General features: G+C 38.6%; 1 protein-coding gene across 2 annotated transcripts in view; it reads right to left on the bottom strand.

Annotated features, from left to right (window-relative positions):
• Window positions 1-14,578, bottom strand: part of LOC124776402 (putative inactive carboxylesterase 4) — a 107,787-nt gene that overhangs the window by 38,412 nt on the left and 54,797 nt on the right. The window contains exon 6 of one of the 2 annotated variants that reach the window (XM_047251381.1): window positions 2,994-3,085. The exons of the other annotated variant lie outside the window; for it this stretch is intronic. Within the exon in view, the coding sequence (XP_047107337.1) occupies window positions 2,994-3,085 (92 nt within the window). The remainder of the gene's footprint in view (window positions 1-2,993; window positions 3,086-14,578) is intronic. 2 annotated transcript variants of the gene reach the window in all.

The following is a 14,578-nucleotide window of genomic DNA, read 5'->3' as shown; positions in this document are numbered from 1 at the left end:
CCTCAAATGCTCCCACCACACCAGTCTAATAATTAAAATTCCACTCTCTTGATGTCATCCCTCCTTCTACAAAGATGTTCCAATCTTCAGATTCCACTGATCCCTATACCTGGCTAATCTGATACTAGAGAAACAAATTTCCATAGCACAAGCAACTCCAAGTGACCTTGCACCCTCTGCAAGATACCCACTACTGTGCAACATCTATTAACTACTACCTACCTCCCAAATGGAAACCTTGGCCTCCAACACATGGAAGTGTGTTCCAGACACTGTCTCAAACAATTTTCTTATTTACTGACATCCTACTTCTATCTTTGAGTACCGCCACCTGTCAATTCCTAACCCCCACCACCAAAATTAGCCCCTAATAGCACCCAGACTCTGTCTTCCAGACTATTTCCATTTCTCATATTGTAACATTGCATGTATGTAGTCGAGCCAGTCAGCTGCCTAGAACTGGTATGAGATAATGTGAATTTGTGCAGTGATGAAAACTAGTGGGTACAGGGCACACTGTGGCCAGTTTGGCTAGTTGACTATTGCTGGTCATCCAGGTGCAGAGGCAATGAGCACATTACCGGAAACAGGTAGATCTCAGAGCTGGGAATTTAGATGGATGATGCTCACATTGCCTTTGTGCACAATATGCTTCAAAAAATGGCAAAGTGTCAGACAGTCTTAAAGATGGACAAGGTATAGCTCCTTGAGATTTGACAACTCTCATCCAATATTAACGCAAATCTGAATATATTTGCAATCTCAGAAGTGACAATACTATCTCAATATCTTTAAAACTGCAGAAGTTAATATATCACAGTGAATAAAATTTTTTGGACTGAATCTCTGAATTAACAACTTTGAATCATTTCATGCAAGTTCAATAAACTATATCTCAGATTATGACACTGCACTATAGCTATCATCCCTCAAAGCTACATATCTGTATCTATTTTAAGGATTGATTTAAGACATCTTTTATATTGCTTTCATTATGCAAATATTTGACAGAACGTCATATTCTCATCATTTGCACAGCAAATTAATACAGCGTCAGTACCTCATATTTTGTGATACTTGTGTATTTCTTTAGTGACCAGTTTGGTATCTTGCTAGTCACTTTGTTTAAATGTTGATCACAGGTGCTATTAAAATACTGTGCTAATTTAAAACTGGTCAATCATGAGCTATCAGACACCACATTTGAAAAGAAATCCAAAAGATGCTTCTGTTGGGAAGGCATCAACAACTGTTTAAATAATATTTAGTGATAATCAGTAGTTATTTAACATGAGTGCACTTGCACAAGAATATTGGCTTATTTATGTATGGACAAATCTCTTTGTACAACTATTGTAAATTAGCTGAGTGTGACAGAATATTTATAACATGTCTGTATTAAAGTATTGTTGTAATATATTAGTTTATTGCAGAAAGTGATCAGGTGAGGCAAATCATGTCCATAGAGCTTGAGAATGATGCATTTTCATGAGGACGGGCTTCAGCCAATGAGAGTTGGACAGCATGGAACATTAATGGAGTCAAGTGGAGGGAGACTGGGACTTTTCCAAGTGAAGAGCTCAAGGGAGTGATTCTGGTCACTTTTATATTTGTGCTGGAAAAAGACAGACCAGCCCATGGTAACATGTGAGATTCATAGGTGACAGATTCTGGGTGGTGAACGGCAGCTACAGTGCTCTAACTTTTGAGATATTTTGAGAGGTCTGAATGTGCTCCAGACTAGGACTCTAACTTTTTTCTGCCTGATTTACAGAACTGAGAATAGACAGAGTATGAGTTACTATTCTTTGTATTGTGTTTATTAAGTTGTGAATTGTCTAGTTGAACTCTGAACTATTTTGAGCTCATTAATATTTCATACATTGTGATTGTGAAATGGGTTTAGTTTTTGTGTATTTTTGCTGATTATTTAGTCTGGGGATTTTGCTCCCATTCTCAAAAATCATCAATGTAACTTTACTGCATTTGATAAAGCTATTTTGTCTTTATTTTAATTGAGTACTGTGGGACCACTTCCCATTTATTTGAGAGGTCCTTTCCTGAATAAACATTATTCAACACAATTCTCTATCATCTGCATCAATTACAGACATTAAAATAGAACACTTTTTATTAAATTATTCATTTAGCTTTTATTTCATATTTATGTGGATTTTATTCACTCACAATTCTAGACAATGCATAGACTATTTGACAGCAAGATTATTATTTGCAGTGAATTAGCTGTGAGGCATGAAAGCCAACATGTGCAGCTTGACCATATGGCTACATTGAGTTGTTCTTTTTAAACAGAGCCAAGCGTAGCCCCTGTACCTAAAGTATGAGTAACAGCAGGTGAAGACAACTGGTTTGCTTGTATGGACTGCTGTTTGGAAGAGCAACTACATGCAGAAATAACCTTTAGGTACTGTTGCTACATCTCACAAGCATACCTCCCATCATCCCACAAAACTCAGAACTCAGACAAACTCCAAACACAGTTCTCAGTCTGTTTACCACTAACTCAGTGCTACAAAAATGTCATCTCTATCCAAATGTCTCACCTTCAGCCCCACCCCCAAGTTCAATCATGCTCAACTCATCAAAGACCTGCTCTCTTTCTCACAATCCCTAGTGTGTAAAAACTTCTTCACTGGCAGTTTCTACTACCATAACCAACCAAACTACGACACTGAACCTTACCTCTCCCATTTCATACCTGTGTTTAGCCTCCCTAACCATCTTCTGATGAATTTCCCTCATTTTTTCCTGTTCCTCTGAACTATCCCAGGAACCAGCCACAGAGGAACACCATTCTCATTATCCAGAATCATACCACACTGGAATAACTGAGCCATAAAATTTACCAGATCTTTGATTACCACATGAAAATGAGAAGTATCCTGCCCACAGTTCTTCTTGTCGCTTCCAAATCTACGCAATATCCTAGTCTATCCCTACACAATACAAACTCCTAGCACCTTGATACATACCTGCAGAAGACCCATGTGGAATATTTGTTTGGTACACCCAACCACCACATCCTTCTCCACATGGGTGTCCATTCTGTCACAGGCAGGGAAATCTGTGAAACCAGTTATGTCACGTATCAGCTCTGTAGGAAATTTTGCACATCATTCTATTTGAGCATGATTGCCAACCATATGTCCACCTGAGTGAATGATCACTGCTAAAATGGGGCTAAGAGCAGGGTTGACCACCCAATGGGAACACACTGATGAGCACAACAAGCTTGATTCCACTAGCTGCTTCATAATCTGTCCCATCTTAATGCCCCAGTCCCTATCCTCACCCCTCCAGCACCAAATTCTCTGAATTACAGAGATGGAAATTGTCCTTGCACTCTGTCCTTTGACCCTGTTTATCCTGTTAGCCTCAATCTCTGCTAGCTCCTGCCCCCATTCACACAACCTGCACTCATATCATTTCCCCTGCTCTTTCCCTCTTCCTCTGTTGTATCTCCCATGTCCGATCCACTTCTCTACTTCATTACACACTGTGCACTACTCCTACCTGTGGCTGGAACCAGCTATTCAGTGCCAAAACCCTATCCCATGTGCCTGCTGCCTCTCCCTCTCATCCAACAGCCATCACACTTCCCCGTCCCTCATGCTTTCCACCATCATTCAAGTACAGCTGCAGTGCTAGCACACTACCTACCAACTGGATTAAACTAATTGTACATTTGTATGTGTGTGTATATATTCTGTGTGAATGTATAGTCTATAGTTCTGAAAGTGGATTAGTCTGAAAGCTAGCAATGGTCTTAGACTTGTTTATATATCTGTCAACAACTGAGCACGTCACCTACTCAGAAAGTTCTTAACTTCACTCCACAAATTATTTCTTAATTAATATACTTATGAGCTTGAGGTACTGTTAATAACACATGATGTATGCCACCTCCTCAGAATGATACATGTCCCCAGAACAAGAAAGAAATGTGACCATCTCACACAAATGTAGCCATGTAAGGTGGGTAAACTCAAGATTCCAGAGGTTTATGCACATGGAACATTCCAGGTGTCATTGTGCAACATATTACCTAAAGAGTGAATATTTATAACTATGCAGTGTTAATCTACTATTTATATCTGGTCTGTTGCCAGAGTATTTCTAACTTGTAGAATTATTGGGTTTTCACCCAGGCCACATCATAAGTTGTCCACAATATTTCGGAGACTTGTTGATATCTTAAGGTGGTCCCCAATGACTGCTGCTCTGCTGTTGGTCATTACCTCATCTACCACTCTGCCACTATATGTTGGACATTCCTCATCCACCACGCTGCATATTGCTCCAGGGCCTTCTCCTCAAAATGTTCATGAATCAATTTGCTACAACTGATGATAGAGGACACACTATGGTGATGCCATCCATCTGTTCATAATAAACAGGAAATAAGTTGAAGAGAGGATAAATTCCAAAAGTCTCATGAGGTTGGTCTAGTGTTTCTTGGTCATAAGTTCCATTAATTCCTTTAGTAATACCATGGTGAAGAGGGACACGTCAAAACTCTCCAGCAACCAGCCAGTCATTATACAGTGTGTTTCAAAAAGGATTCGACAAAATTGAAAATTCATATAAATTAATTCATAGTACCTACAGAGATGATTGTAGTGTCAATTTGTAGGGAACTACATCAAGTTCTGTTTTGCATAGTTTGTTAGTACTGAATCGCATTGCAGAAGCGCTAGCGACAGTTGCAATAAAGATGGCTGCCTTCACGGGACCTCAGTGTGCTACTAGCTATGTGTTTTGGTTTGAATAATTGAAGTCAGCGATGGCAGTTCAGCATAATTTCTGTACCAAGGATGCTCAAGATCCTTGTAGTCTGTCTACAATTTATAAGTGGCATAAACATTTTGTAGAAACAGGGTGGTCAGTAAGACATGGAAAATCATCAGGTTTCAAGCACATCTGACAATGTCATTGGGTGAGTGAGACAACGTTTTGTCAACAGCCCTACAAAATCAACCTGGCCTGCATCCCATGAACTGCAAATCCCACACACAACTGTTTGGCATGTGCTGAGGAACCATTTGCATTTGAAACTGTAGAGACTGAGAATCGTACAAGGAATAAAAGACACTGATAAAATTGCTTGCGAGAACTTCTGTGTGAATATGTTAAATTGATTACTTGAGGATGAACATTTCTTGGGCAAAATCATCATTTCTGATGAGTCAACTTTTCACTTAAGTGGCAACGTTATCTAACATAACTGTAGGATTTGGGGCTGTGAAAATCCATATCAAACATTGCAACATGTTTGTGATAGCCCTAAACTAAACGTCTTTTGTATGTTGAGCAAGAACAAAGTGTATGGCTCCTTACTTATCCATGAGAGAACCATCAACAGGATGGTGTACCTGGATATGTCACAACAATTTTTGATGCTACAGACCAATGAGGATGAGCAAGAATGAAATGTTTACTTCATGCAAGATGGTACACCACCCCACTACCTGGCTGACATCCAGGATTTCCTCAGTGACCGCTTTCCAGGTCAATGGATTAGCCATGATGCACCAATTGCATGGCACCCATGTTCCCCAGACCTGACACCACTCACTTTTTTTATGAGGATTCATCAACAATATTGTGTTTTTACTTCCTGTGCTGGCTTCTCTACCTGAACTTACACTAGAATTTACGCTGCCACTGAGAAAGTTACACCTGCAACACTACAGCAAGTTTGGACAGAAATTGATTTCTGATGGGGTCTGTGCAGGATAGCCAATGAAGGCCACATCCAGCATCTTTAGTTCAAGGTAAAAAAACCTTGATGTGTTTCCCTACAAAATAATGCTTAACCCAGCTCTATATCTTCTCTCAATAATTGATATGAAATTCTGAAATTTTAAAGTCTTTTTTGAAACACTGTATTGTGGAAAAGGAGTGGAGGAGTCATGAAATGGTGGAGGGGGTAATAGCCAAACAGAGGATCAGCAGTTATCAGGAAACACCGGAAAGTGGCAACAAGTCTGTTTGCTGAAGTATTATGGAGAAGTCATGATGCAACTAGAGTGGGCACCTGAGAACCAAACTTTACATTCTGAATACCAAGACATTCACCATTTACTGTGCTGTTACTTCTATACAGTAAGGTAAGCCTTGATTATAGTGAAGGGGTTTTGGTTGTCCATGAGTTCATTTTTGCATACTAATATAAAAAAGAAGCTGTGGCAGAAAATAAACAGCTGTTAATAGTGTACACTGCAAAGCAAAAACTTATTTCAAGTTATGTTAATCAAGATGTTTGTTACAGTTTTAGATTAAAGTAGCCATAATTTTGTTATTAATAGCAAAAGCAGTGTATATTTAATGATAAAAATAATATAGATAAAAACAATACAAATTATTTATTTCAGTTTTTGCACTTCTTAGCTCATTTCTTTTGTAATGAACCAGTCTATGAGAGAAACACAGTGGGAGTAGTAGTTGCCTAACAATTTAACAGCAATGTCCTTCCATCCTGTCCAGTGTCCTTTCTCCAGACAATATTGTGCCAGGACTGGTTTGGTACTTCCTACATTTAACAGAGAACCAAAGATACCCTTATATAGGCTATTATTATAATGTGGTCACCACTTCCAAAGGTACAGATTTCTAACCCCCCTCCACCTCCCCCCACTCCCCTCCCCAGAAAGGAATATGTACAGCTCCCATATGCATGTAATGTTATTATGTTATTGCATTGTTAAGTGTGACATTGTGTTACAATATATTTGCATATCATGGATCCAGCCTGGGAACCAGCCTGGTATTTACTTAGGTGGATGTGGCAAACTGCATCAAAATCAGTGCTACAGTGGCCTGCAAACCAGCCCCTGTCACTAATCTGGATTTGATCTGAAGCCAGTGGGTTTCCCTGTACCCAACAAGCAGGCACTTTAATGCATTCAGCTAGAAGAGTAGGTTCGAATGACAATGTGTTGATTGTATTCAATTCCACTGAGAGCAGCCAGGGTGTGTTCTTTACATTATCATTTCTGTTTTTCTTGTATGCTGATGAATAGATTTTTAGGACAAGGTGTCCACATCTTTTTTATATTACTTAATGAAGTTAATATTAATTTATAATTTTTTATATCACTTCATTAAGTTACTTCATTAAGTTACTATGACAATGTGTTGATTGTATTTAATTCCACTGAGAGCAGCCAGGGTGTGTTCTTTACATTATCATTTCTGTTTTTCTTGTATGCTGATGAATAGATTTTTAGGACAAGGTGTCAACATCTTTTTTATATTACTTAATGAAGTTAATATTAATTTACAGTTTTTATATCACTTCATTAAGTTACTATTAATTCACAATAAATTTAACTAATCAGATTGTTGTAACACTCCTTCTTCTTTCTTTTTTCAGTACTACATATTTTTGAAGGAGATGCATGGTACTGAATGACATCTGGCAGAGACAAGTCTAAGTATTTGTATCACTTTTACAGACAGGTGTAACTGCTGCACATCAAGGATCTTGCATAATGTCAACAATTATATGAATATAATATGTAAGAATAAAATTAATACAAATTTCATACATGTCAACTTTTTCCCTACATTAGAGACAGTAGACTCCACTGTCTGTAACAATGCTGAGAATTGTTATTTTGAAGAAGATTTCATTGCCTAGACATTCTTCTTTCCTTGGCTTTTATATGAAACCAAGTTAAAGTGTAGACAGTAAATTGTGATGATTTATATGAATCAGAACTGACAGTTTTCCATTATTTGCTTTGTATTGTAAAGAACATGATTAATGTTTTATTTATGTTATATGGTGAACATCATACAATTAATGCAACTAATATTCAGTTGGACAGTAAAATGCAACTACCAGTAGTATCACTGTAATGATCTGAGTCTGTAATTTTGTTTTAACATGTCAACAATTTATCACTTTTTTAAAAAAAAAATTGGTTTAAACGTGAGTGAAAATTTTTTGTCAAGTACTTAAGGGGGTATCAGCTGCCATTAACACAAATTAGTATGTTGTATTTTGAACTAATTAACAAACTGAAATCTTTAAGTAATGTTCATTTGATATGATGAGCATGACTGTACATAGAAGATATATCCAAGGAAGATGAAAATGAAGGCAGTATTATAAAAATAGAAGAGGATGTAAATGAACATTGATGATAGATATGATCTGGTGAGAAGACTTTGACATAGGGCTGAAAGACATTAGTCAAGGCAAGGCCACTGGAGTATACAACATTCCATCAGAACTGCCTCCCTTGATAAAACTATTCCACCTGGTGTGCAAGTTGCACGAGACAGGGAAAATACCCTCAGTCTTCCAGAAGAATGTAGTAATTCCAGTTCCAAAGAAAGCATGTGCTGACAGGTGTGAATATAACCAAACTATCAGTTTAATAAGTCATGGCTGAAAAATACTAACAGGAATTCTTTACAGGAAAATGGTAAAATTGATAGAAGCTAGCATTGTGGAAGATCAGTTTGGATTCCAGAAAAATATAGGCACACATAAGGCAATACTGACACTATGACTTCTCTTAGAAGATGGGTTAAGGAAAGGCAAACCTATATTTATGGTATTTGTAGACTCGGAGAAAGATTTAGACAGTGTTGACTGGAATTATCTGTTTGAAATTGTGAAGGTAGCAGGGGTCATATATATGGAGCAAAAGGCCATTTATGACTTTTACAGAAACAAACAACAGTTATCAGAGTCAAGGGGCATGAAACCAAAGCAGTGGTTGAGAAGAGAGTGCGAAAGAGTTGTAGCCTATCCCCGATGTTATTGAATCTGTGCAGTGAGCAAGTTTACTACTTGCTTGATACCAAAGAAAAATTTGGAGTAGGAATTACATTTCAGGGAGAAGAAATAAAAACTTTGACATTTACTGATGACATTGTAACTCTGTCAGACACAGCAAACAACTTGGAAGAGCACTTGAACAAAATGGACAGAATCTTGGAAGGAGGATATAAGATGAGCATAAACAAAATAAAAACAAGGATAATGAAATGTAGCCAAATTAAATCAGATGATGCTGTGGGAATTAGATTAGAAAACATGACACTAAAGGTAGTAGATGAGTTTTTATATTTGGACAGCAAAATAACTGATGAGTGCTGAAGTAGAGAGGATATAAAATATCGACACAGTGGCAAGAAAGGAATTTCTGAAGAAGAGAAATTTGTTAACACTGCATACAGATTTAAGTGTTAGAGAGTCTTTTATGAAGGTAGTTGTGATAACACTGTTCACGTTTACGTCGCACTTCACTTAGCGTAGACCAGGACTGTGTCCTAGGCATGCCCGACGTTAACTGACTGAGCACGGCCCGTGCTGCTGGAGTTGTTGTTGTTGTTGTTGTTGTCATGCCGGCAGAGGTCGCGTCCGAATTCTCGCGTGCCCTCTGGTGAACGGGACTCTACTTGCGGCAACTACCGTCCATGACGCGCCGTGCCAATGTGCGCCTCCCGCAATCTTTCTGGTGGCTACTACAGTAGTTGTCTGAAGTGTAACCATGTATGGCAGTGAAACATGTACGACAAACAGTTTAGACAAGAAGAGAGTAAAGACCTTTGAAATGTGGTTCTTTAGCAGAATGCTGAATATCAGATGGGTAGATTATACAACTAATGAGGAAGTACTGAATAGAGTTTCTAAAAGAAGGGAGCACATGATAAGATATATTCTGAGATGTCACGGGATCACCAGTTTAGTAATGAGGGGGAGTGTGGGTGCTAAAAATTGAGGAGGAAGACCAAGAAATGAATACAGTAAGCAGATTCAGAAAGATGTGGGTTGGAGTAGTTATCTGGAGATGATGCTTGCACAGTGTAGGGTAGCATGGAGAGCTGCACCAGACCAGCTTTAATACTGAAGACCAAAACAAGAAAGACAATGAGCATTATCAAAGTCTCAAAGCTAAGCTTTTAATCTCAGGAGCGAGAAAATTTTATTTTCTTAATTTCTCTAAATTGTTTACCCTAATTGAAGATCATTAGATTAGATTAGATTAGATTAATACTAGTTCCATGGATCATGAATACGATATTTCGTAATGATGTGGAATGAGTCGAATTTTCCAATACATGACATAATTAGGTTAATTTAACAACATACTTAAGTTAATATAACAACTTTATTTTTTGTGTTTTTTGTTTTTCTTTATTTTTTATTTTTATTTTTTAATTTTTTTTTCTTTTTTAATTTATATCTAAAAATTCCTCTATGGAGTAGAAGGAGTTGTCATTCAGAAATTCTTTTAATTTCTTCTTAAATACTTGTTGGTTATCTGTCAGACTTTTGATACTATTTGGTAAGTGACCAAAGACTTTAGTGCCAGTATAATTCACCCCTTTCTGTGCCAAAGTTAGATTTAATCTTGAATAGTGAAGATCATCCTTTCTCCTAGTATTGTAGTTATGCACACTGCTATTACTTTTGAATTGGGTTAGGTTGTTAATAACAAATTTCATAAGAGAGTATATATACTGAGAAGCTACTGTGAATATCCCTAGATCCTTAAATAAATGTCTGCAGGATGATCTTGGGTGGACTCCAGCTATTATTCTGATTACACGCTTTTGTGCAATAAATACTTTATTCCTCAGTGATGAGTTCCCCCAAAATATGATGCCATATGAAAGCAATGAGTGAAAATAGGCGTAGTAAGCTAATTTACTAAGATGTTTATCACCAAAATTTGCAATGATCCTTATTGCATAAGTAGCTGAACTCAAACGTTTCAGCAGATCATCAATGTGTTTCTTCCAATTTAATCTCTCATCAATGGACACACCTAAAAATCTGGAATATTCTACCTTAGCTATATGCTTCTGATTAAGGTCTATATTTATTAATGGCGTCATACTATTCCCTGTACGGAACTGTATGTACTGTGTCTTATCAAAATTCAGTGAGAGTCCGTTTACAAGGAACCACTAAGTAATTTTCTGAAAGACAGTATTGACAATTTCATCAGTTAATTCTTGTTTGTCAGGTGTGATTACTATACTTGTATCATCAGCAAAGAGAACTAACTTTGCCTCTTCACGAATATAGAATGGCAAGTCATTAATATATAATAAGATCTTGGCTGTAAAAAGTGGTGAGCAATGCATGTTGGGAGCCTGAGTTATTGCATGAAAACATACTAAGCAATGTACTTTTGCCTTATTAGATGAAAATTCCATTACGATCCAAGCAATATAAGCTCTATCTTGAAACTCAGATTCTAGCTAGTGGCAACTTTGGCAGGATATGTGTATGTAAACAGTGGTAAGTGCCACAAACATGGCTGCTTTGAGTGGTAATATGTGTGGTGCTCGTGCCAAGGAAACACTTTCTAGGAATGAGCTGTGTGAATAAAGAGGAGGATGTGGATACATATGACTCCAATAAAGATCCCGCATGCAAACACACTTCAAAAGGTGTGACTAATCAGATTAATGTACAAATTTCATTAAGCAAGTAAACAATGTTAAGTCACTTCACTTATCATAGTTTACATGCATGTATGTGACTGTGCAAGGTGCTTGCTGCATTGTTTTCTTATATAGCATTACCTAGATCTGTACCAATACCATACAAGCAAAGGTCAATTAGATATTTAACTGCTTATGCACGTTATTACTGCATTTATGTATCCTATAAGACCTGTGTTGAGTGTATACGCATATTTGGCATATGTATGAGAGTACTGCATACTACAGACTATTGATGAATGTATTTTACCTTTGTAGGTGAAATTAATTCTGACATTCATGGAGGATGTTAAACTTATAGCTATGAATTTTATAGGTTCAGAGGAACATAATACAAAATGCATTCTTCTGACGATGCCCCAGCTTCTGCAAGAAGAGACAGTTGATAAAAATGATCAGCAGAGCCAACAGAGAGGTCGGAAGAGGGGGAGGACAACCTGTCAGCCATACAAATACAACCTCCATGATGCACTGGACAGCAATGTGCCAAACAACAACAACAACAACAACAATAGCCACAGCAGCAGCAGCGCTCCATGTTCCCATTTTGCCCATAATGCTTCTTGAAACATGACAGGGCCATGGGCCCTAAGCAATGGCGACTTGCAAAAACTGTATGAAAATAGGGCGTATAGTGTCTTTGTGTCATTCCCACCACCTCATGCAGACATTGACATGAATATTAATTGTGTATCTCCAGTGTTCACAAATTATGACAAACTGATTGTCAAAGTGTGAGTGATGATGGCCAAATGCTCAGACTAAAAGTGAACATGTGAACCATGACTTTACTGAACTCACAAACCTAACTGGATTTATGCTGTGTGGCATTGCCTGCAGTTTCTTAACTCTTAATGAGTTACAACAAGCAGCACATTCCAATTTTGGGGCAACTTACAGCTCCCACTATGTACAAATCTGTGGTTAATTCCTTGACTATTTTGATAGCGGATGACACTGTCACTGGGACAGTTTGTTTGGCCCAAATGCTTTCAATGATTCTGGTTTTTACATTTTGGACATGGTCCACCTCATTTCTGACCAGCTCCCTTGCCAGCGGTAAGACTGTCTATAGTCTGAATTTTTGTCTCTTGTTCTCAGATGGGTTAGGTTATTTCATTAATTTTGTGGCTTGCATTACCCTGAAAGCTATGGCACAACCACACTTTTTCCATACACGCCCTATTCCAGTGGTTCTGGGTGATTAAGTGAAATCACATTGAGTGAAAGTTCTAACCCCCTTGTGATTGTTAAAAAACCATCTGGTCAGCTTCACCTCTGTGGTGACTTTGAAGTTTCAGTTAATGCACAATCCATCAATCCCACCAACTCTTTGCCCACTCAAGATGAGTTATTAGCAACTTACTGAGGGCCATTTTTTTTTTCCAAAACTGATTTAGCTGAATCCTTTTTACCAGAGAATTCTAAACAGTTGCTTGAGATTAACAAACCTTTTGGGCTGTACTAATATCAGCACCTCCCATTTGGTATGGCTAGCATCCCAGTGATTTTTCAGCATTTTTTGGAACAGCTGATAGTGTCCATTCCAGGTTGTATCAAGTATCTTGATGACATTGCTGTGAAGGTGCATTCAAGGGAGAGAATTTATGTAACTTATGTGCCACGTTCATGGTCTTACATACTGCAGGGCTGAAATGCAATTGGCCGAGTCACACTTTTCTTAGACGTCCATTGTGTCTTTGGTGTTTGAGGTTTCTCAAGATGGTGTTAAACCTTTATGTCATCAGGTTGCTGTCACAACTCTGCCTCACCCTACCAATTTCAAAGAACTCCAAGCATTTTTAGGTAAAACTGCATACCATCACTAATTCTTTTGAGGTGCAGCCATGTTGGTCTATCCCCTCCATCAGTTGCTCCACAAGGATGTTCCTTTTTGATGGACACTGGTCTGTGAGCACGCATTAACACGTTTGACATCTAAATTACTTTCTGCTCCTTGTTTGCCAAGTGGGTGCCCATAGCTGTATCCAGGATGACAAATCTGGGGTACGTCTATGGGCACCCACATGGCACCATCCTATGCCAACCTATTCATGGGGCATCTAGAGGAATCCTTCCTAAACACCCAGAATTCTAAACCCCTCACCTGGTTGAGATGCACTGACTACATCTTTGCAATCTGGATTGGGGGTGAGGACACACTATCCACATCCCTCCAGAACCTCAACAGCTTTTCCCCCATTTGCTTCATCTGGTCCTACTCAACCCTACAAGCCGCCTTCCTAGATGTTGACCTCCACCTCAAAGATGTCTACATCAGTACCTCTGTCCATATCAAAACTACTAACCATCACTCATACCTCCACTTTGACAGCTGCCTTCCATACCAGGAAGTCCCTTCCACACAGCGTAGCCTCCCATGGTCATTGCATCGGCAGTGACAAACGGTCCCTCTTGTAACATACTGAGGCTCTACTGAAGCCTTCACAGGCTGTAATTATCCTCCCAACCTTGAACCAAAAAAAAAAAAAAAAAAATCTCCTGTGCCTTATCTGTCCAATCTTCCACCACCTCCCAAGGTCTTACAGTCCAGCCACAGAGGAGCATTCCCCTTGTCAGTCAGTACTACCCAAGACTGGAGCAACTGAATTACATTCTCCACCAGGGTTTCAACTACCTCTTGTCGTGCCTTTAAATTAGAAATTTTCTGCCTACGATCTTTCCCACAGCTCCCACTGTGTTATTCTGCTGTCCAATGAACCTACACAATATACTTGTCCACCCTTACACAACCCCTGCTCCCAACCCCTTACCTCATGGATCATACCCCTGTAAAAGACTTAGATGCAAGACCTGTCCCATACATCCTCCCACCACCACTTTCTTCAGTCTGGTTACAAACATCACCTATCCCATCAAAGGCAGGACTACCTCTGAAACCAGTCATGTGATTTACAAGCTACGCTGCAACCACTGTGCTGCATTCTATGACTACCAACAAACACACACACACACGCACACACACACACACACACACACACATGTATTTTGGAAATGTTCCACAATAATGTTTCATGAACTTGCCCAGCAAGTAAACTGTGGTAAGTCAGAGGTAGGTGAT

The sequence above is a fragment of the Schistocerca piceifrons genome, chromosome 2, assembly GCF_021461385.2.
Source record: "Schistocerca piceifrons isolate TAMUIC-IGC-003096 chromosome 2, iqSchPice1.1, whole genome shotgun sequence".
NCBI lineage: Eukaryota > Metazoa > Arthropoda > Insecta > Orthoptera > Acrididae > Schistocerca > Schistocerca piceifrons.
The sequence above is the reverse complement of the archived record's forward strand: the minus strand, read 5'-3'. Positions and strand labels throughout refer to the sequence as shown.